General features: G+C 42.5%; 2 protein-coding genes across 7 annotated transcripts in view; one reads left to right on the top strand and one right to left on the bottom strand.

Annotated features, from left to right (window-relative positions):
• MRPL35 (mitochondrial ribosomal protein L35) overlaps positions 1–25,008 on the top strand; it is a 536,751-nt gene that overhangs the window by 156,335 nt on the left and 355,408 nt on the right. The window lies entirely within an intron of this gene.
• ST3GAL5 (ST3 beta-galactoside alpha-2,3-sialyltransferase 5) overlaps positions 23,609–25,008 on the bottom strand; it is a 52,920-nt gene continuing 51,520 nt past the window's right edge. For all 4 annotated transcript variants that reach the window (XM_050753064.1, XM_050753066.1, XM_050753065.1 and 1 more), the window contains one exon: positions 23,609–24,834. In XM_050753064.1, the coding sequence (XP_050609021.1) occupies positions 24,586–24,834 (249 nt within the window). In that variant the 3' untranslated portion in view covers positions 23,609–24,585. The remainder of the gene's footprint in view (positions 24,835–25,008) is intronic.

Below are 25,008 nucleotides of genomic sequence, written 5' to 3'. Positions count from 1 at the left end.
GAGTCTCGCTCTGTCTCCCGGGCTGGAGTTGCAGTGGCCGGATCTCAGCTCACTGCAAGCTCCGCCTCCCGGGTTCACGCCATTCTCCTGCCTCAGCCTCCCGAGTAGCTGGGACTACAGGCGCCGCCACCTCGCCCGCCTAGTTTTTTGTATTTTTTAGTAGAGACAGGGTTTCACCATGTTCACCAGGATGGTCTCGATCTCCTGACCTCGTGATCCACCCGTCTCGGCCTCCCAAAGTGCTGGGATTACAGGCTTGAGCCACCGCGCCCGGCCCAGAACTAATTTTTTAATATATATATATGAGTGTGTTAAGTATTAACTCACAGGATCACAAGATCCCACAATAGCCTGTCTGCAAGCTGAGGAGGAAGGAGAGCCAGTTCGAGTCCCAAAACTGAAGAACTTGGAGTCTGATGTTCAAGGGCAGGAAGCATCCAGCACGAGAGGAAGATGTAGGCTGGGAGGCTAGGCCCGGCTCACCTTTCCACATTTTTCTGTATGCTTTATATTCTCTGGCAGCTGATTAGATTGTGGCCACCAGATTAAGGGTGGGTCTGCCTTTCCCAGCCCACTGACTCAAATGTTAATCCCCTTTGGCAACACCCTCACAGACACACCCAGGATCAATACTTTGTATCTCTCAATCCAATCAAGTTGACGCTCAGTATTAACCCTCACACCTGGTAACAGGAGATTTCTGTAGCCAGGAAAGTGAGGAAGTGGGAAGGTATCTCACAGGATGGTCCCGAAGAGCCATCAGAGTCTTCCCTCTGGCCTTGCAGGGGCCTGTGCAGGTGGCTGCATGGAGCCTTTCTTTGGGTCAAGGAGATGATGTCCCCTTCACTGACTTTTGCACTTCCTTGAGTCTGCAGGGGAGTGTCCGTCCAGCCTCAGAGTGAGCAGCAGCAGCTGACCAGATTGGAAGACATTTCCAACGTCTTCCCTGGCAGCTGTGATGTGTTGTGCGGTAGCAGCTGAGGATTGCTGGTGTGTAATCTTTGAGGTTCCAAGATGCTTTTTGGAAGTGGAGCCTGGTCAAGCAGCAGAAAGGACAGCTGGATCCATGCTGGGTGGGGTGGGGTGGGGTGCATGTCAGGGAAGTTGGCTTCAGCTGGAACTGGAGGTTGGCTTCAGCAAAGGAGGTTGAACATCACTGATTCCTGACCTGCAGCACCCAAATGGTCACAAAGAGACGTCATGGGTTTGAGGAGGCCACAGAGCCAACAGCGTTAGTGTCTTCAGAAGGATGAAGAAAACTTGAACAACATTTTAAAATAGCTTTATTGAGATATAATTCACATCCCAGAGAATGCATCCATCTAAAGGGTACAATTCAATGGATTTTTGTATATTCACAGAGCTGTGCATTCATCACTGCAATTAATTATAGAACTTCTTCATTTATTCAAAATACCCCAGCACCCCTTAGCTATCACCCTAATTCCTCTATCTCCCCCAGCCCTAGGCAACCATTAATCTCCTTTTTGTATCCATAGATTTGCCTATCCTAGACATTTCATATAAACTGAATCATGCAATATAGGACGCTTCTTTCACTTTGTGTAACGCTGTCAAGGTACATACAGGTTATATCAGTTTCTCATTCTTTTTATGACCAAATCACATTCCATTGTATGGATATACTACATTTTATTTATCTGTTCATCAGTTGGTGGACATTTGGGTTGGTTTCCATGTTTTTGGCTGTCAGAAATAATGTCGCCATGAACATTCATGTACAAGCTTTTGTGGGGACATGTGTTTTCATTTCTCTTGGGCATATGCCTAGGAGTGGAATTGAGTCACATGGTAACTTTATAACCATTTGAGGAACGTCCAGACTGTTTTTCAAAGTGGCTACAACATTGTACCTCCCCACCAGCAATGTACAAGGGTTCCAGTTTCTCCACATTTTTTTCAACTTTTTAAATCATTTGACTTTGTTTTTTTTTTTTTTTTTGAGACAGAGTCTCACTCTGTTGCCAGGCTGGAGTGCAGTGGCGTGATCTCAGCTCACTGCAACCTCCGCCTCCCAGGTTCAAGCGAGTCTCCTGCCTCAGCCTCCCAAGTAGCTGGGACTCCAGGTACTTGCCACCATGCCCAGCTAATGTTTGTATTTTTAGCAGAGATGGGGTTTCACCATGTTCATCAAGATGGTCTTGATCTCTTGACCTTGTGATCCACCCGCCTCAGCCTCCCAAAGTGCTGGGATTACAGGCATGAGCCACCACGCCTGGCCTCATCTGACTTTTTAATTAAAGCTATCTTAGTGGACATGAAGTGATATCTCATTATGGTTTTGATTTGCATTTCTCCCATGGCTAATAATATTCAGGACCTCTTTATGTGCTTATTGGCTATTTGCATATCTTTTTTAAAGAAATATCTATTCAGATCCGTTGCTCATTTTTGAATTGGGCTATTTGTCTTTTTATTCTAGAGTTGTAATTGTTCTTTATATATTCTAGATACAAGCAACTTATTATGTTTATAATTTGCAAACAATTTTTTCCCATTCTTTGGGTTATCTTTTCACTGTTTTGATAGTGTCTTTTGAAGCCCCCAAATTTTTAATTCTGATGGTCAGTTTATCCGTTTTTTCTTTAGTTGATCTTGCTTTTGGTGTCAATCTAAGAATGCAGTGCCAAATCCGGGGTCATAAGGATTTATCACTATGTTTTTTTCTGTGAGTTATAGTTTTAGCTCTTATTTATAGGTCATTGATCCATTTTGAATTAGTTTTTTTATACAGTGTGAAATATGGATCCAACTTCATTCTTTTGCATGTGGAAATTCAATTGTCCCCACATCATTTGCTGAGGGGACTATTCTTTTTCCATTGAAAGAGGTTGGCACTCTTGCTAAAAATCAACTGGCCGTAGATATATGGGTTAATTTCTGGGCTCTCAGTTCCATTCTGTTGATGTATAGATCTGTCCTTATGCCCATACCACACTGTTTTGATTACTTTCATTTTGTAGCAGGTTTTAAAATTGGGAAGCATGAATTATCCAACTTTTTCAAGACTGCTTTGGCTATTTGTGTTTTCTTGAATTTTCATATGCATTTTAAAAGCAACTTGTCCATTACTGTAGTCAGAATTTTGATAGGGATTGTATTGAATTTGGAATCTGGGAGCATTGCTATCTTAATAATGTTAAGTTTTTCAATCTATAAACATGGAATATCTTTCCACTCATTTAGATCTTCTTTAGTTTTCAACAGTATTTTGTAGTTTTCAGAGCATAAGTTTTGTACATCTTTTGTTAAGTATATTCATAAGTATCTTTCTGATGCTAATATAAATGGAATTTTTTTTTTTAAGACAAAGTTTTGCTCTGTCACCAAGGCTGGAGTACAGCGGTGTGATCTCAGCTCACTGCAACCTCTGACTCTCTGGTTCAAGTGATTCTCCTGCCTCAGCCTCCCAAGTAGCTGGGATTACAGGTGCCAACCACCACACCCGGCTAATTTTTTGTATTTTTAGTAGAGACAAGGTTTCACCATGTTGGCCAGGCTGGTCTCGAACTCCTGACCTCAAGTGATCCACCTGCCTCAGCCTCCCAAAGTACTGGGATTATAGGCGTGAGCCACTGTACCCAGACTGGAATTGTTTTCTTAACTTCATTTTTGATTTGCTCATAGCTATTGTATAGAAATACAACTGAGTTTTGTACACTGACCACATATCCTTGTAAACTTGCTAAACTCATTTATTAATTTAATCCTTTTTAGTGAATTCCTTAGGATTTTCAACGTACAAGATCATGTTATCTGCAAATGAAGACAATTGTACTTCTTCCTTTCCAATATGGATGGCTTTTACTTCATTTCCTTGCCTCATTGTCCTGGCTGGCCTCTTTAGTACAATGTTGAACAAACAGAAGCTGTGTGAACAGACATCCTTGTCTTGTTCCTGATCTTCTGGGGAAAGCATTTTGTGTTTCAGCTTTGAGTGAAAACCCATTAGCCGTGGCCTTTTCTAGATGTCCTTTATCAGGTTGAGGAGACTGAGTTCTTCAGAGGAGGAGCTGTGTCAGCTCTGAGGTGACACATAGCATTGTCAGCTTTCGGAGTCTGAGGTCCTGGCTGACCAGCAGGAGATGATGTCCTGAAGGATGTGGACATGATGTGCTGGGACTCTGGGGACTTGAGGGGAGACCCCGCTGCAGACCTGGGTATGGGAATAAAAAGGCAGTATCAAAGGCAGTAATTGGACCCATGGGAGTGGACCATCTCGGGAAGAGGAAAAAGCATCAGGGGCAGAGATGTGGGAGAGGGGAGGGGAGCCCGAGAAGTGGTCAGAGAAGGAGGATAAAATCCAGATTGTGTAGGGAGGAGAGAAGTGCCCCAGCAGCTGAAGACGGTGCCAGAGCCTAAGAGCCTACTGGCTGGGGAAACCTTGCAGAAGAATGGGCCAGACCCGCTGGGGGCCACCTGGTAGCCCAGAGCTGAGAGCTGTGCACGCGGCCTCACGACACCAGGTGGCGCGGTGGACCATTCTAACAGCCACTCCTCTTAGCCCTGGTGGTTTCTTTTCATTAACGACAAATGAATGAGCTGGGGTCTCACCAAACCCCTGTTCAACCGATTGGAACCTCTGAGAGGGGCTGTGACCTTCCTGAAAGCATTACAGGGGCATTGTGGCAAAGCTGGGGCTGCCTCCTCACCTCCTGGCTCCTATCCCAGGATCTCTCTCCAGTCACCCCCTACCCACCCCAAAGGGATCTAGAAAAGTGGCTGGCAGAATACCCGGTCAGAAGGCAGCCTGGAAGGACGTGAGGTCCACCAAACCCGTCTAGGTCCCCAGCATCACCCGCTTTTCAGTGTTGCTTGCGGTGAGATCACCTTCTGTGACTTTCCTATCAGTTCTCTGCTCCTGGTTCCCCACTCCCCATTCTCTTTCCACCCATAGCCAAATGATTTTCAGTTTACGCCAAATTGAGTCACTCCCCATGCCCCCTGCCCCTGTAACATCCCTCAGGGGCTCCAAATTGCTCCTTACCCCCATATTCATCTCCCTCATCGCAGTCACACCCTGAGCCTACACTCACTTTGTGATTTGGTTGTTAAAGCAGGGCATGCTTCTCGAAAGCTGCTGGTTTTGCCTGGAACGCTCCTCCTGCCCTCCTCCCGGCCCCTAATTAGCATTTTGGTCTCAGTTTAGACTCACTTGGCTTCCCTGGTGCGCTTCCGCGGTGCACCTCCCCTTTGCTTTGACACCTGCTTTGTCATGTTGACTTGTTTAGCATATTTTCCCTCTAGACTGAAGCTCCAGAACAGCAGGCAGGGTCCATGTTAGGCGCAGCCTGTCATCAGCGTCCAACCATGGCTCTCTACTAAAAGTGGTGGTGCTGGCAGGGCAGGATAGGAGCTGGCGCCAGGAGCCACAGGACAGTATCTCGAGGACAGCCCTGCTGGGTACTAAGATACAGCCCAGAGTGTCTGGAATGATGGGCAGAGCATCAGCTGGTTTCGGAGTTTGAACAAATGGTGTTCAGAACAGCATGGTCTGCCAGAACAGTCAGCCAGAGTGCCAGGACTGAGGGTCCTACAGAAGGACCCCCTCTGTCACTGTCACTTCCATATTCCAGAACCGGGCGTGTGGGAAAATAAAGCAATCGTTGAACCCGATTTCAGTCCCAAGTTTTGGAAAACGTGTGGGTGCATCTGTAGTAGCTAGGTGTCAGCAGGGCCTTTGTTCCAACCCAGTCAGAACACAACCAGAATTGAGGCCAGTAGATCCTTGAGCCAGACAATGACAACATGGAGGCACCCATAAAGCTGAGGGGTGACAAGCACCCAGCCATGCCATTCCTGTGGATACGAGGGTTGTTGGCCCATAGGACAAACTCTTCAAAACATTTTCCTCTCCCTTCCCTCTCGCAGAAAGTTGCATCAGTGGGTGGTAATAGAGGTCCTGAATTTCCCTAGTGCGTGGGCGGGACAGCTGAGGGCCTCCATGAATGCAAGTCTGTTACACAAAGGAAGTCACCTATCTCTTTATGTACATAGAAACTTCCAGAAGCCTAAAGAAATAAAAACATGATCTAAATGAGCTTTTCTCCTTTCTATTTCATATTTCAATGTTACAAATATTTAAAATCTTTTTTGGGGGGAGTATTCAAACTTGGACAATAAAAATTAGGCAGTCCAGGGGCTGGGCGTAGTGGCTCACACCTGTAATCCCAGCACTTTGGGAGGCCAAGGTGAGTGGATCACTTGATGTCAGGAGTTCAAGACCAGCCTGGCCAACATGGTGAAACCCCGTCTCTACTAAAAAAAAAAATATAAAAATTAGCCGGGCATGGTGGTGGGCACCTGTATTCCCAGCTACTCGGAAGCTGAGGCAGGAGAATCACTTGAACCTGGGAGGCGGAGGTTGCAGTGAGCCGAGATCGTGCTACTGCACTCCAGCCTGAGCAACAGAGCCAGATTCCATCTCAAAAATAAATTAAAATAAATAAATACATAAAAATTAGGCAGTCCTTTGTTTCTGCAGGAAGCTTTGACTCTGACAAACAGGAACAGGACTGTGGTCTTCGAATCTGGCTCTTTGCCCCCAGCCAGAATCTTCTCAAAATTGTTATCCCAAACTTGTCCACTTCCTGAAGACAGAGGATTCTTTCTAGTTGAGGGGAAATTAAACCAATGTACAATGCAGGAAGTGGTCTAGTTGAGGGGAAGTTAAACCAATGTACAATGCAGGAAGTGGGCAAGTTTGGGATAATGATTCTCTGCTAAATGGGTTGAAATTTAACATTGGAAATTAGTCCAATCTAGTCATTCAGATAATGAAAGTTAAACTATATTCATCTCTATTTTTAGTAGAGATGGGTTTTCACCATGTTGGCCAGGCTGGTCTTGAACTCCTGGCAGGAAGTGAGCGAGGGAGGTCATTCAGATAATGAAAGTTAAACTATATTCATCTCTATTTTTAGTGGAGATGGGTTTTCACCATGTTGGCCAGGCTGGTCTTGAACCCCTGGCAGGAAGTGAGCGAGGGAGAGGGGTGGGCAGAGAGACGGGAGAGGGAAAGAAAATCAGGACTGGCTGTCTATGGAGGGGGACTGAGGAAAATTCTGGAGACACTTTGACGTAGTTTCAGGCTGAGATAGATGTCATCAGGAGAGCCCCTTCTGAAAGTGACTCCAAACGTCTTGGGATAAAGGTGCTAAAAACATAAACTAGGTTACTAGGAATAAGTACATAAAGCAGTGCATGTGGTGGTCATATTGTCCAAAGACAACCTCAGAATATTTGACTTGCTGACTGGGCAGTGTAGGAACCGAGGTTGCACACCCCAGTGTGCGTGAACCCAAAAGGAGCTGCTCCTCTGTGAAGCAGGAGGTTAAACGAGGTGGTTTTTCCATGCCTTGTCAGTCTTCTGTGGGACTAATAGTGGTCATGTTGGGAGAGCTGAAGAGTTTAGCAAGAAGACAGGAGGCCTGTCCCTCTGACCTCTCCTTAGCTGCCCCCCTGGCATCACAGTGCACACCATGTTCTTAAATTTAGGCCAAGTTTTGCTGACAAAAGTGATATAGGTGAGCCATCGGCAAAAGATGGAGAAGGGAAGGCCATTGACATGATATTCCACTCAACCTTTTGTTCAAGGACAAGATGCTTGGTTTAGGCTGGAATCTACAGTTTCATTTGTTTGGAGTCGGTATGTGCTATGGTCTGAATGTTTGTGACCCCCAAATTCATATATTGAAATCTAACCCCCAATATGATGGTGTTTTGAGGTGGTACCTTTGGGAGGTGATTAGGTCATGATGGTAGAGCCTCATGAGTGAGATTAACACCCTCACAAAAGAGGTCCCAGGGAGCTCCTATGCCCCTTCCACCACGAGAGGATGCAGCAGAAAGACAGCCATCTATGAACCAGGAAGTGGCACCTCACCAGACACTGCACCTTGGTCTTGAACTTCCCAGCCTCCAGAACAGACAGAAATGCATTTCTGTTGTTTATATACCACCCATTCTATGGTATTGTGTTGTAGCAACCCGAACACATGAAGACAGTGTGTGTGTGAAGGTTTTGAAGGTCACCCTCTTTTCATCCTATCACAATGGAAACTCACGCAGCTCTAGAATAAAACACCACAGTCAAAAGGTCTTTTGCCCACCATTATTTTAAAGACAGGGTTGTACAATTCAAAATGATCAGATCTGTAGTAATTACCATCTTTTAAAAATAATGTTTATTGAGCATATAATGGATGGCCAAAAAATTTTAAAAGCAAATATTCAATACAATAGAGTTATATTATCTTGGTTTCCAAATTCCATGTAATAAATTCATGACAACTGCCTTGAACACAAAACACAGAGCCTCTGACTCAGAAACTTCCCTATTAGAGTTTGAAACTCCAGCCCACACTTTGATATACCTTTGGCAGGTCTCTGAAAAGGTAGGGTGCACACATATTTTGTAAACTTCAGCAGTAAGCTGGTTTTCCAAAATGTATGGATATGTACACAGACATGAAATGGGCCTATCTGGCTTTTGACACATTTAAAATATCATTTAAATCACAAGGACAATTACATATATATAAAAAAGCAACTGTTCTTTTATTGCTTCAGTTACCTATATTCCATTCCTCTTAGCAGACCTGGGTATGGGAATAAAAAGGCAGTATCAAAGGCAGTAATTGGACCCATGGGAGTGGACCATCTCGGGAAGAGGAAAAAGCATCAGGGGCAGAGATGTGGGAGAGGGGAGGGGAGCCCGAGAAGTGGTCAGAGAAGGAGGATAAAATCCAGATTGTGTAGGGAGGAGAGAAGTGCCCCAGCAGCTGAAGACGGTGCCAGAGCCTAAGAGCCTACTGGCTGGGGAAACCTTGCAGAAGAATGGGCCAGACCCGCTGGGGGCCACCTGGTAGCCCAGAGCTGAGAGCTGTGCACGCGGCCTCACGACACCAGGTGGCGCGGTGGACCATTCTAACAGCCACTCCTCTTAGCCCTGGTGGTTTCTTTTCATTAACGACAAATGAATGAGCTGGGGTCTCACCAAACCCCTGTTCAACCGATTGGAACCTCTGAGAGGGGCTGTGACCTTCCTGAAAGCATTACAGGGGCATTGTGGCAAAGCTGGGGCTGCCTCCTCACCTCCTGGCTCCTATCCCAGGATCTCTCTCCAGTCACCCCCTACCCACCCCAAAGGGATCTAGAAAAGTGGCTGGCAGAATACCCGGTCAGAAGGCAGCCTGGAAGGACGTGAGGTCCACCAAACCCGTCTAGGTCCCCAGCATCACCCGCTTTTCAGTGTTGCTTGCGGTGAGATCACCTTCTGTGACTTTCCTATCAGTTCTCTGCTCCTGGTTCCCCACTCCCCATTCTCTTTCCACCCATAGCCAAATGATTTTCAGTTTACGCCAAATTGAGTCACTCCCCATGCCCCCTGCCCCTGTAACATCCCTCAGGGGCTCCAAATTGCTCCTTACCCCCATATTCATCTCCCTCATCGCAGTCACACCCTGAGCCTACACTCACTTTGTGATTTGGTTGTTAAAGCAGGGCATGCTTCTCGAAAGCTGCTGGTTTTGCCTGGAACGCTCCTCCTGCCCTCCTCCCGGCCCCTAATTAGCATTTTGGTCTCAGTTTAGACTCACTTGGCTTCCCTGGTGCGCTTCCGCGGTGCACCTCCCCTTTGCTTTGACACCTGCTTTGTCATGTTGACTTGTTTAGCATATTTTCCCTCTAGACTGAAGCTCCAGAACAGCAGGCAGGGTCCATGTTAGGCGCAGCCTGTCATCAGCGTCCAACCATGGCTCTCTACTAAAAGTGGTGGTGCTGGCAGGGCAGGATAGGAGCTGGCGCCAGGAGCCACAGGACAGTATCTCGAGGACAGCCCTGCTGGGTACTAAGATACAGCCCAGAGTGTCTGGAATGATGGGCAGAGCATCAGCTGGTTTCGGAGTTTGAACAAATGGTGTTCAGAACAGCATGGTCTGCCAGAACAGTCAGCCAGAGTGCCAGGACTGAGGGTCCTACAGAAGGACCCCCTCTGTCACTGTCACTTCCATATTCCAGAACCGGGCGTGTGGGAAAATAAAGCAATCGTTGAACCCGATTTCAGTCCCAAGTTTTGGAAAACGTGTGGGTGCATCTGTAGTAGCTAGGTGTCAGCAGGGCCTTTGTTCCAACCCAGTCAGAACACAACCAGAATTGAGGCCAGTAGATCCTTGAGCCAGACAATGACAACATGGAGGCACCCATAAAGCTGAGGGGTGACAAGCACCCAGCCATGCCATTCCTGTGGATACGAGGGTTGTTGGCCCATAGGACAAACTCTTCAAAACATTTTCCTCTCCCTTCCCTCTCGCAGAAAGTTGCATCAGTGGGTGGTAATAGAGGTCCTGAATTTCCCTAGTGCGTGGGCGGGACAGCTGAGGGCCTCCATGAATGCAAGTCTGTTACACAAAGGAAGTCACCTATCTCTTTATGTACATAGAAACTTCCAGAAGCCTAAAGAAATAAAAACATGATCTAAATGAGCTTTTCTCCTTTCTATTTCATATTTCAATGTTACAAATATTTAAAATCTTTTTTGGGGGGAGTATTCAAACTTGGACAATAAAAATTAGGCAGTCCAGGGGCTGGGCGTAGTGGCTCACACCTGTAATCCCAGCACTTTGGGAGGCCAAGGTGAGTGGATCACTTGATGTCAGGAGTTCAAGACCAGCCTGGCCAACATGGTGAAACCCCGTCTCTACTAAAAAAAATATAAAAATTAGCCGGGCATGGTGGTGGGCACCTGTATTCCCAGCTACTCGGAAGGCTGAGGCAGGAGAATCACTTGAACCTGGGAGGCGGAGGTTGCAGTGAGCCGAGATCGTGCTACTGCACTCCAGCCTGAGCAACAGAGCCAGATTCCATCTCAAAAATAAATTAAAATAAATAAATACATAAAAATTAGGCAGTCCTTTGTTTCTGCAGGAAGCTTTGACTCTGACAAACAGGAACAGGACTGTGGTCTTCGAATCTGGCTCTTTGCCCCCAGCCAGAATCTTCTCAAAATTGTTATCCCAAACTTGTCCACTTCCTGAAGACAGAGGATTCTTTCTAGTTGAGGGGAAATTAAACCAATGTACAATGCAGGAAGTGGTCTAGTTGAGGGGAAGTTAAACCAATGTACAATGCAGGAAGTGGGCAAGTTTGGGATAATGATTCTCTGCTAAATGGGTTGAAATTTAACATTGGAAATTAGTCCAATCTAGTCATTCAGATAATGAAAGTTAAACTATATTCATCTCTATTTTTAGTAGAGATGGGTTTTCACCATGTTGGCCAGGCTGGTCTTGAACTCCTGGCAGGAAGTGAGCGAGGGAGGTCATTCAGATAATGAAAGTTAAACTATATTCATCTCTATTTTTAGTGGAGATGGGTTTTCACCATGTTGGCCAGGCTGGTCTTGAACCCCTGGCAGGAAGTGAGCGAGGGAGAGGGGTGGGCAGAGAGACGGGAGAGGGAAAGAAAATCAGGACTGGCTGTCTATGGAGGGGGACTGAGGAAAATTCTGGAGACACTTTGACGTAGTTTCAGGCTGAGATAGATGTCATCAGGAGAGCCCCTTCTGAAAGTGACTCCAAACGTCTTGGGATAAAGGTGCTAAAAACATAAACTAGGTTACTAGGAATAAGTACATAAAGCAGTGCATGTGGTGGTCATATTGTCCAAAGACAACCTCAGAATATTTGACTTGCTGACTGGGCAGTGTAGGAACCGAGGTTGCACACCCCAGTGTGCGTGAACCCAAAAGGAGCTGCTCCTCTGTGAAGCAGGAGGTTAAACGAGGTGGTTTTTCCATGCCTTGTCAGTCTTCTGTGGGACTAATAGTGGTCATGTTGGGAGAGCTGAAGAGTTTAGCAAGAAGACAGGAGGCCTGTCCCTCTGACCTCTCCTTAGCTGCCCCCCTGGCATCACAGTGCACACCATGTTCTTAAATTTAGGCCAAGTTTTGCTGACAAAAGTGATATAGGTGAGCCATCGGCAAAAGATGGAGAAGGGAAGGCCATTGACATGATATTCCACTCAACCTTTTGTTCAAGGACAAGATGCTTGGTTTAGGCTGGAATCTACAGTTTCATTTGTTTGGAGTCGGTATGTGCTATGGTCTGAATGTTTGTGACCCCCAAATTCATATATTGAAATCTAACCCCCAATATGATGGTGTTTTGAGGTGGTACCTTTGGGAGGTGATTAGGTCATGATGGTAGAGCCTCATGAGTGAGATTAACACCCTCACAAAAGAGGTCCCAGGGAGCTCCTATGCCCCTTCCACCACGAGAGGATGCAGCAGAAAGACAGCCATCTATGAACCAGGAAGTGGCACCTCACCAGACACTGCACCTTGGTCTTGAACTTCCCAGCCTCCAGAACAGACAGAAATGCATTTCTGTTGTTTATATACCACCCATTCTATGGTATTGTGTTGTAGCAACCCGAACACATGAAGACAGTGTGTGTGTGAAGGTTTTGAAGGTCACCCTCTTTTCATCCTATCACAATGGAAACTCACGCAGCTCTAGAATAAAACACCACAGTCAAAAGGTCTTTTGCCCACCATTATTTTAAAGACAGGGTTGTACAATTCAAAATGATCAGATCTGTAGTAATTACCATCTTTTAAAAATAATGTTTATTGAGCATATAATGGATGGCCAAAAAATTTTAAAAGCAAATATTCAATACAATAGAGTTATATTATCTTGGTTTCCAAATTCCATGTAATAAATTCATGACAACTGCCTTGAACACAAAACACAGAGCCTCTGACTCAGGAACTTCCCTATTAGAGTTTGAAACTCCAGCCCACACTTTGATATACCTTTGGCAGGTCTCTGAAAAGGTAGGGTGCACACATATTTTGTAAACTTCAGCAGTAAGCTGGTTTTCCAAAATGTATGGATATGTACACAGACATGAAATGGGCCTATCTGGCTTTTGACACATTTAAAATATCATTTAAATCACAAGGACAATTACATATATATAAAAAAGCAACTGTTCTTTTATTGCTTCAGTTACCTATATTCCATTCCTCTTAGCACAAGACTCCCTTACCCCAGATTCTAGACCCAAGAGCTCTTCATTGCATTCAATCTTAGACCATCAACTACCCATCTTTACGTTCCACTAAAGATATGAAATCAAATAAAATCAAAACATATTTATTTAATGCCTATGACAGACAAGGCCTTGTTATAGGTTCTTGAAATGGAATAATAAAACTCTTTAACTGAAGAGTTTATAACTTAGTTACAGATGTACACTTGAATTACTCATTGCTTTAGGGCTGATGGTCAATTTCTTCCTACTTCAAATGAACCAGCCTGATGGGACATCTTGATATACTATGCATAACAGTCGATGTGAAACTACCTTTTCATTTGACTACTGTTCCTGTTAATTTTTGAGACAGAGTCTCACTGTGTCGCCCAGGCTGGAGAGCAGTGGCGGGATCTCCCCTCACTGCAACCTCTGCCTCCCAGGTTCAAGTGATTCTCAAGCCTCAGCTTCCCGAGTAGCTGGGATTACAGGTGTGCACTGCCACGCCCAGCCAGTTTTTTTTTGGAGATGGAGCCTCACTCTGTCGCCTAGGCTGGAGTGCAGTGGCGCAATCTTGGCTCCCTGCAACCTCCGCCTCCCAAGTTCAAGTGATTCTCCTGCCTCAACGTCTCAAATAGCTGGGACTGCAGGTGCCCGTCATCATGCCCGGCTACTTTTTGTGTTTTTAGTAGAGATGGGGTTTTACCATGTTGGCCAGGCTGGTCTCAAACTCCTGACCTCATAATCCATCCACCTTGGCCTCCCAAAATGCTGGGATTACAGGCGTGAGCCACCGTGCCTGGCCTAATTTTGTATTTTTAGTAGAACTGGGGTTTCACCATGTTGGCCAGGCTGGCTTGAACTCCTGGCCTCAAGCAATCCGCCTGCCTCTGCCTCTTAAGGTGCTGGGATTATAGGCATGAGCCACCGTGCCTGGCCTTGACTACTGTTCTTAATCAGCCTTAACTGAGCCTCAGTGCGTACTACCCCTGTCTTTAGTCACTGGTTGAGGTCATACCACTGTTTGGTAATTTAAGGTGGTATTTCATATGAGGGACCTAATATTTTAAATGAACTCATTGTCATAAATGTCAATCTTTTATTGGAACTGATTTTCTTCAATAAGTCAAACATAAGACAGGTAACAGAGGATGGAATGAAAGCATATTGCTTTGTTAGGACTTCCAAATTCTTAGTGCACAGCTACCATGAGGTATCTACTGAAAAGTTGTTTTCTGAAAATACATTTTGTAACTTTTCCAGCTACACAAAGGCTATAACGGCAGCATTTGCACAGTCTTGGATGGCAGCCTGACACCAGTGCAAAGCTTGATATCTCGCTCCTTTCCCCGAGATAGAAGAAAATCTATAAACTTCTCTTCCTTCTTGCATGCTTTATTGACACAACTCACTGGAAAAATCCAATTTTAAAAAAATTGCAACTAAAAGTAAATTTCATATTATGCTAATATGGGATGCTTTTCTTCTTTGCTAAATGGGTTGAAATTTAACATTGGAAATTAGTCCAATCTAGTCATTCAGATAATGAAAGTTAAACTATATTCAGCAGGCCGGTGCAGTGGCTCACATCTGTAATCCTAGCACTTTGGGAGGCTGAGGCTGGTGGATCACTTGAGGTCAGGAGTTCGAGACCAGCCTGGCCAACACGGTGAAACCCCATCTCTATTAACAATACAAAAATTAGGTGTGGTGGTGTGCACCTGTAGTTCCAGCTACTTCGGGAGGCTGAGGCAGCAGAATCGCTTACCCAGGAGGCGGAGGTTTCAGTGAGCCGAGATCATGCCACTGCACTCCAGCCTGGGTGACAGAGTGAGACTGTCTCAAAAACAAACAAACAAACATTCAGCAGTTTAGACAGCAATTTCATATGAGGAACATAATTTTTAGTCAATAGAACTTGTGTGTGTGGTTTAATGAATAGTCTTCCTTCCCAATTTAGCTTGGTTTTATATTTATATTGAGTGTTGGTTGTAGGCAAGGGTCACCCCAACTCAAGACAAATACCCTGCTTCATGAATACTCTAACTCAGACAAATACCCTGCTTCACGAATACCCCAACTCAGACAAATACCCTGCTTCACGAATACAAATCCATGCTGTGTAAAATGACCTTAGAAACTGGAAAAAGAGAAAATAGAGCCAGAAGGTTGGACCAGGTGTCTTGCCTTCCAGTGGAAGGGGCAGGGAGTGAGATGTGTTTTCAGGTGCTCTCTGATGCACTGGAATCTGCTACCCACTAGTCGAGAGCTGAGTGTATCATCATCTGGGTACCTTGTGTGAAGCGTTGGTGCCTGGAAAGAGGGCACTTGTCCCATTGGCAGCAAACATATGGACCTTTGAGAGAAGTATTTTGTCACGGTGTGTGTATGAAGGAAAGGGTCCATTGTCCCACAGTTCTTGCTTGCTATACACAAGTGTACTAAAAAAGCTCACTTCATTCGAAGGGAAATTCTGCTGAACCACAGGGATTTTTCTTCTTCGTCAGCGGACTTACTGAAGTGCTCCAAAGAAAGAATGAAAAAATAACTCGCACTTGAATGCTGTAAACCTGATGAGGAGAATATGTCACCATTGCTTAATTTTCCTACAGTGCTCGCCTAAAAGGCTCTCTTGAGACAGTAAAAGGACAAATTCTACAATCCTTTTTATATCTAGAGAGGTCCCAAAGTGATAGGGTTAGAATGTAGCCAAAACAAAGTGATTCATGGTTTTAGAAATCTTTAACAGGCTGGGCATGGTGGCTCACACCTGTAACCCCAAGACCTTGGGAGGCTGAAGCAGGAGGATTGCTTGAGTCCAGGGGTTCAAGACCTGCCTGAACAACATAGTGAGACCCTCATCTCTACAAAAAACTAAAAATTAGCTGGGTGTGGTTGTGCACACCTGTAGTCCTAGCTATAGAGGAGGCTGTGGTGGGAGGATTGCTTCAGCCCAGGAGGCAGGGGCTGTGGTGAGCCAAGATTGCACCACTGCACTCCAGCCTTGGGAATAAAGTGGGACCCTATCTTAAAATAAATAGAAATCTTTAATAACCTAGACTGCAGTGTGACCATCACTTTTTTTCCCTGTTATAACTAGGGCCTTATCTGCTACACAAATCACTGGTAACCAGGAGGTCGTTATTCACTAAAGAGCAGTCCAGGCAATAGACAGGTTTGACAAATTATTTCAACTACTGAATCCAACAAATGAACATCCCACAGTTTGTGGAAACAGACATTGCCAATGCCTTACAGACATGTTCTTGGACGGATGAAGAAAGCAACAGAACACTTAGAACACGTGAAGTTGTTGATAAGATCCCAGTTAGCTTTTGTTCTTAGAGAAGAAAAAAGAATGAAAAAGAAATGAAAATGGACTACAAGACACAGAAAATTACCTTAAAAGACCAAATCTCAGAATTACTGGCATTCAAGAAAAAGTTGAGCAAGAGCAAGGAGTAGAAAACTTATTCAAAAAAACAATAGTAGAAAACTTTCTAAAACTTGAGAAACAGATAATATTCAGGTACAGGAAAGTCAGAGACTACCAAACAGATTCAAACCAAATAAATCTACCCTGAGGCACATAATGATCAAACTGTCAAAGGCCAAGGACAAAGAAAGCATCCTAAAAGCAGCAAGAGAAAATAATTACATATAAAGTAGGGCCAATTTGTCTGGCAAAATTTCTCAATCGAAACCATACTTCTCAATGGCCATGAAAGAATGGGAAGACACTTTCAAAGTACGGAAAGAAAAAAAATCTGCTATCCAAAAATATTGTATTCAGCAAAGCTATCCTTCAAAAATGAAGGAGAGATAAAAGTCTTTCCCAGACCAAAAAAAAAAAAAAGAAAAGTGGAGAGAATTCACCACCACTATACTCACCTTACAAGAAGTGTCAAAGGGAGTTCTTCAATCTAAAAGAAAAATACTGGCTGGAAGGTGGTGGCTCATACCTGTAATTCCAGCATGTTGGGAGGCCAAGGTGGGAGGATTGCTTGAGCTCAGGAGTTTGAGGCCAGCCTGCATAGCATGGTGAGACCCCAGCTCTACACAAAATAATTCACTGGGCACAGCAGTGCCTGTAGTCCCAGCTACTTGGGAGGCTGAGGGAGGAGGACTACTTGAGCCCAAGCATTCAAGCCGGCAGTGAGCTATGATAGTTTTCAAGAAACTAGAAAAGTAAAAGAAAAGAAACTAAAAAAGGAAAAGAAGAAAAAACCCACTAATGTGCAAAAAGAAAATATTTGAAGGTTTAAAACCCACTGGTAAAATTAAATACATGAACAAACCCAGTATTACTTTAATACTGCAATTGTGGTATATAATCCACATCATAACTATAGTATACAAATCTACCTATCTAGTATAAAGCCCCAAATACAAATCTATCAAAAACAATAATAGTTACAGCAACTTGTTAAGAGATAGGGAATATAAAGATATATAAATTGAGATAACATAAAACCAAGATGTGGGGAGGATGCAGTTAAAGTGTAGAGATTTTTTCAGCTTTTTGTTTTTACATTTTTCTTTGTTTCTATTTTCTGTGTGATCTAAGTTGCCATCTCTTTAAAAATAACTTGTTGTATCCATAAGATTGTTTTGGTAAGCCTGATGGTAACCACAATGCAAAACCTACAGATTATATAAATATATACAGTAGATTCACTAAAAATAAAAAGCAATGTGTTAAAACATACTATCAGAGAAAATCACAAAGGAATACAGCAAGAAAGGAAGAGGGGAGTTACAAAACAATCAGAAAACAAGCAACAAAATGGCAGTAGTAACTCCTTACCTATCAACAAAAACATTGAATGTAAATGGACTCAGTTCTCCAATTAAAAGATATAGAATGGCCAAATGGATAAAGAAATACGACCTCACTGTATGCTGCCTACAAGAAGATCATTTCACTTCTAATGTGAAGGAATGGAAAAATATATTCTATGTAACTGGAAACCAAAAAAAAGCAGGAGTAAGTAGCTGATATAAGTAAGTACTTATATGAGGTAAAACAGACTAAGATCAAAGACTGTAAAAAGAGACAAAGAAGATCACTAATGATAAAGGGAATAATTCAGCAAGAGGAAATAAGTATAAATATCTATGTACCTAACAACAGAGCTCCCAAGTATATAATGCAAACATTAACAGATCTGAAGGGAGAGATAGACTGCAATACAATAATGGTAGGGGACTTCAACACTCTGCTGTAGGTAATGAACAGGTCATCCAGACAGAAAATCAAGAAACATTGGAGTTAAACTACACACTAGACCAAATTAGTCCTGACACTTACAGAACATTTCACCCAGCTGCTGCAGAATACACATTTTCTTCATCAGTACATAGAACATTCTCCAAAACAGACTGTATGTTAGGCCACAAAACAAGTCTCAACAAATGCAAAAAAAGTAGAAATCATATCAAGGATATTTTCTGACCACAATGGAATAAAACTAGAAATTAATAACAAGGGGAACCTTGGGAAATACACAAACACATGGAAATTAACACACTCCTGAATGACCTAGGGCCAATGGGGAAATAAAGAAAATTTTAAAAATTTCTGGAAACAAATGAAAACAGAAAATGATGTACCAAAATGTGTAGAATACAACAAAAATAGTACTGAGGGAATTTTATAGCAATAAATGCCTGTACCAAAAAAGTGGAAAGACTTCAAATAAACAACTTAATGATGTACCTCAAGAAACTAGAAAAGAACAAACTAAACTCAAAATTAGAAGAAAAGATATAAAATTCAGAGCAGAAATAAATGGAGACTAAAAAATAAAGAAAATCAATGAAATGAAAAGGGTTTTTTTGGCAAAAACAAAATTGACAAACCTTTAGCAAGATTAACTGAGAGGAGACTCAAATAAATAAAATTGTAAATGAAACAGGAGACATAATAACTGATGCCACAGACATACAAAGAATCATTAGAGGCTATTATGAACAGCTACATGACAACAAGTTGGAAAACCTAGAAGAAATGGTCAAATTCCTGGACACATACAACCTACCAAGATTGAAACCATGAAGAAATATAAAATTTCAATGAACCAATAATGAGTAATGAGATTGAAGCCATAATAAAATGTCTCCCATCAAAGAAAAGTCTAGGACCTGATTGCATTATTGCTGAATTCCACCAAACATTTAAAGAAGAATGATGACTAATTCCATTCAAATGCTTCATACAAATTGAAGAGAAGGGAATATTTCTAAACTCATTCTATGAGGCTTGCATTACCCTGATACCAAACCAGACAAAGACACAACCAAAAAAGAAAACTATAGGCCAATATCACTGATGAACATAGATGCAAAAATCCTCAAAAAATACTAGCAAATGGAATTCAACAACACACTAAAAATATAATTCATCATGACCAAATAGGATTCAACCTAGGGATGCAAGGATGGTTCAACATACAAATCAATAAACACAATATATCACATTAAGAGAACCAAGAACAAGAACGATATGATTATTTCAATAGATGCTGAAAAAGATTCAATAAAATTAAACATATCCTTTATAAGAAAAAAACCTTCAATAAACTAGGTATAGAAGAAATATACTTCAAATAATAAAGGCCATTAGCTATGAAAAACTCATAGCTAATATAATACTGATAGGGAAAAACTGAAACCCTTTTCTTTAAAATCTGGAACCAGACAAAGATGCCCACTTTCACCACTTTTATTCAACACACTACTGGAAGTTTCAGGGCAATAAGGCAAGAGAAAGAAATAAAGGGCATCAAAGAAAGAAGTTTAAATTAGTCTTGTTTGCAGATGACATGATATTATACTTAGAAAAACCTAAAGACTCCACCAAACAACTGTTGGAACTGATAAGTGGATTCAGTAAAGTTGCAGTATTCAAAATCAACATACAAAAATCAATAGCATTTACATATGCCAAGAACAAACAATCTGAAAAAGAAATCAAGAAATCAATTTCATTTACAGTAGCTACAAATAATACAAAATACCTAGGAATCAATTTAACCAAAGATGTGAAAGATCTATCCAAGGACAACTATAAAATGCTAATGAAAGAAACTGAAGAGGGCACCCAAAAATGGGAAGATATTTCATGCTTATGGACCCAATGACGTTCTTCATAGAAATAGAAAAAAAAAAAAAATCCACAATTTACATGGAACCACAAAAGACCCCAAATACCCAAAGCAATCCTGAGGAAAAAGAACAAAGCTAGAGGCATCACACTACCTGACTTCAAAATATACTACAAAGCTATAGTAACCAAAACATTACGGTACTGGCATAAAAAGACATACAGACCAATGGAACAGAATAGAGAACCCAGACCCAGATATAAATCCATGCATTTATAGCCAACTCATTTTTGACAAAGGCATCAAGAACATAGAATGGGGAAAGGAGAGAATCTCTTCAATAAATGGTGCTGGGAAAACTGGATAGTTATATGCAGAAGAATAAAGCTGAACCCCTATCTCTCACCATGTACAAAACCCAAAGCAAATGGATTAAAGATTTAAATATAAGACCTAAAACTATGAAACTACATGAAAACATTAGGGAAACACTGCAGGACATTAGTCTGGGCAAAAATATTTTGTGTAAAACCTCAAAAGCACAGGCAACCAAAGCAAAAACAGACAAATAGAATTACATCAAGCTAAAAGGATTCTGTGCAGCAAAGGAAGCAATCAACAAGTCAAGAGACAATCCATGGAATGGGAGAAGATATTTGTGAACTATCCATCTGACAAGGGGTTAATAACCAAAATATATAAGGAGTTCAAACCACTCAAAAGCAAAAAGCAAACTGATTTTAAAATGGGCAAAAGATCTGAAGAGACATTTCTCAAAAAAAGACAGAGGGCCAATAGGTATATGAAAAAAATGCTTAATATTACTAATCATCAAGAAATACAAATCAAAACCACAATATAATCTCACCCCAGTTAAAATGGCTCTTATTAAAAAGACAGGGAATATAAATGCTGGCAAGGATGTAGAGAAAGGAAATGCTTGTGCATTGTTAGTGGGAACGTAAATTAGTACAGCCACTATGGAGTATTGTATGGAGGTTCCTCAAAAAACTAAAAATAGAATTACCATCTGATCCAGCCATTCCACTACTGATTTTATATCCATATTAGTCTGTTTTCACGCTGCTGATAAAGACATACCCATGACTGTGAACAAAAACAGATTTAATTGGACTTACCTTTCCACATGGCTGGGGTGGCCTCAGAATCAAGGTGGGAGGCAAAAGGCACTTTTTACATGGCAGTGGCAAGAGAGGAGGATGCAAAAGTGGAAACCCCTGAAAAAATCATCAGATCTTGTGAGATTTATTCACTACCATGGGAACAGTATGGGGGGAACCACCCCCAAGATTCAAATAATCTCCCACAGGGTCCCTCCCACAATACATGGGAATTATGGGAGTACAATTCGAGATTTGGGTGGGGACACAGAGCCAAACCATATCAATATCCAAAACAAAAGACATATTGAAGAGCTATCTATATTCCCATATTTATTGCAGCGCTATTCACATAGCCAAAATATGAAATCAACCTAAGTGTCCATCAATGGGTGAATGAATAAAGAAAATGTGGTATATATACACAATGGAATATTATTCTGCCATAAAAATGTTGAAATCTTGTTATGTGCAGAAAGATGGATGGAACTGGAGGTGATGTTAAGTGAAATAAGCCAAACACAGAAAGCCAAATATCACGTGTTCTCATTCCTATGCGGGAGCTAAAAAAGTGGATCTCATGAAGGTAGAGAGTAGACTGGTAGTTACCAGAGGCCAAGAAGGGTAGGGGGAAATGAAGAGAGGTTGATTAATGGGTACAAATACACCGTTTGGTAGAATAAATAAGACCTAGTGTTTGATAGGTCAGTAGAATGCCTATAGTTCACAATAATTTACTGTGTATTTCAAAATCACTAGAATAATTCAAATGTTTCTGCCATAAAGACAAATATTTAATGTGACAGATATCCCAGTTACACAGATTTGCTCCTTAAAATTACATGAATGTATTATCACATGGACCCTCAAAATATGGACATCATTATGTATCAATCAAAAATTAAAATAAAAAAATGCTAAAACTGAAATTTTCTGCAGCTCAAAGTTCTAGAAGTATGTTAAAATACAGAACATGTGTAAGTCTTCCTAAGTTGCCTCAGAACCAGTGATTTCATTGATGTCAGAGGGTGTGTGTGCCGGTCTAGAATGCAATACAAAGCTGTTAGAGTGACAGTGAATTTTCAGTTACTGGAGATCAACCTTAGAACACCCAGAGGCACTTAGCAAAGGTCTGTTTTCAGACGAGTGTGCGTGGGGTGGGGGAGTAATGGGGGCGCAGCTCTGAAGTGAAGATGAAACTTCCAACAAATGAATGCCAAAGTGTGAAAAGTTCTTGAGAATGATCTCCAGCCAACTCCTATTGGCTGGTGGGCTCTATAAAAGGTCTACAAAAACATGCGTTTTTAGGGTATGTACTGCCTAAGTAAAAGTTGAGAGACATGAGCAAAGCAACCTAAGGATGCAAGAAGGGCCTTACAGGGAGGAGGAATGGGGATGGGAGCGGGCCTGAGAGTTGCTGCAAGCTGACCAAGTGGAAGCTTTGAGTGCCACACATCCCAGCAGCCTTGAGAAGCAGGTGGGCAAGTCTCCACACACCAGCAAGGAGGTGCTCGTAGCATTAAGAACGTTGTCTGAGGAAGTTCCGGCTTCTCCAATTAGCCCCTGAGGGATGTGAGGTGGAGCTGTGTGGTGTAAGCCTAGCCCCACCTGAGCCACAAGGGAGCTGTGGACCATCTTCCACAATCTCAATTTTCTAAACTCATTTGTTGCGTGATAATCTTAAAACATTTTCTCTTAAACAAGCAGTAGCTTATAGCATAGGAAATAAAATTCATACAAAATTATTTGTAAAGACACAAAACCAGAGAAATACGACTTTTGCTCTCCTGGCCACTCTGAGCTGGATTCCAGATCCCTGGAGACTGAAGGGACTCTGCTTTGAATGCTGTGACCTGACTCCTGGCCCTGCATATGCCGAGGAGGAGGGAGGTGGGAAGACGTTGGAATGGGCTGGGGGTCAAGGCTGCACTGGGGCTGCACAAGCAGTTGCAGGAAGGGCAAGTGGAGGCAGGTAGCATTAGTGACAACGGCAGCCACAGAGTGGAGAACAGCGATGGCGGCAGCCGAGTCTGGGGCAGGCTGGGAACACAGTAGCAGCAGATCTTCTGATAGCAGAGGCTAGAGCCGCTGAGATGAAGCTAGGGGCAGCCTGTCCTTGGGGAGGAAGCCACCGACACCCAGCATCTCTCCAGAAGGGTTCAGTTGTCTGGGCTCAAGCAGCTTGCAGCACCAGGCACCTTAATTCTCTGTCACTCACTACTGGCATCCACAGAGAGGTCTCCACCTAGCAGCAGCATCCAAGAAGGAGGTTTTGGGTAGACTCAGAGACATAAGCACCGAAATTAACCAGACTACGAGAGCTCCTCAAAAGTTTTTATTCTTTTTCCTTTTTATCTTTTTAAACTGGCACACTGCCTGGTATACACTGCCAGGTAGGCATTCAGAAAAGTTTCTTTTTTTTTAAATACACAATTTATAATGCTGGGAAGATTTCATTTCAGTGTCCCAAAACATTATTCCTGGAAAGGGTATACTCTCCCATGACTCTGGATATGGGTTTTGTTCTGATTTTTTAAGCCACCTCAGACAGACACTGAAACACGTTAGATCTAATACTTAAGTGCTTTGAAAGGGCAGTAAAAATAGAATTGTAATAATTGCTGGGAAGACTGTGGTTTCTGCAGCCCAGGGTGGCTTCACAGTTGTCAGAGGACACAGATTCTATGTCCCTCCCTGACCAGGGACCTCCAGGACAGCTTCCCTGGTTGGTTCTTCAGTCTTTTGGCAGAGGGCAGACCAACAGAGAAGGGTTGTGACCTCCTCCGACCAGCTCAGGCCTCATGCTGCTGCGTCGCAGACCCTGTATCAGCAGCATAGCTATGGAGCACGTCATCCTGGAAGTGGATCCTCCGTGGGTCATACAAAGCAGCGTAGCAGGGAACCAGAATGAGGCTCAGGGCCACCATCAAAAGAGTGACCTCCCCTCTCCTTCCAATTAGTTACCTGTATTCAATGTGCAGTGTAAACGAACGGAAGTTTTACAAATTAAATTACTTTCTTAAAAATCAATACAACATCGTTACATACAATTCTCTTTGAGAAGTCTTTCCAATTCAATCCTTAAATTTCATTTACAAAATGGTGTGCAAAAACAAACACTGACCTCAAATAAATAGGGCAAAAAAGTGGGAAGAGCTAAAATATTTTGTGTGTTTTTAAATTAAAAGTTAAAAACACCAGCTGCACTTCAAAGTATTTGCAGGATGAAATACATCAAGAAGGCTGTCAAAAATAGCCTTCAGAGTCAGAGTTGCATTTTTAACTGAGGTTTTCTGTGTTCAAAATTCACAATGAATGCCTCCGCTGAGATCTTTCACCACTCCCTCTTTGACCAGCTTTAAGAGGAACTTGGTTTCTGTTGTCACATTATGCATGGTCTGAAAGTTCATAGCAGCCATGCACTGATTGTCAAAGTAGTGCAAAGGTGTTCTGGGTTGATTGAGGTCATATCCAAAACCCGCCAAACTGACTTCATCGCACAGATGTGTGGCTAAGACAACGGCAATCACACCGATTGTGGGGACATTCTCTGGAAAATAAATAAAAATATAATAAAAATACAAAAATCTAAAAAAAAAAAATAAAAATTATAATAAAAAATAAAAATAACAACTAAATAAAAAATAAAAAATACTAAAAAATATATAATAAAATAAAATAAAAAAATATAAAAATATTATATAAATATAAATTCTAAAATA

The sequence above is a fragment of the Macaca thibetana genome, chromosome 13 (assembly GCF_024542745.1).
Source record: "Macaca thibetana thibetana isolate TM-01 chromosome 13, ASM2454274v1, whole genome shotgun sequence".
NCBI classification, from domain to species: domain Eukaryota; kingdom Metazoa; phylum Chordata; class Mammalia; order Primates; family Cercopithecidae; genus Macaca; species Macaca thibetana.
This window is presented reverse-complemented; position numbering and strand designations above follow the sequence as displayed.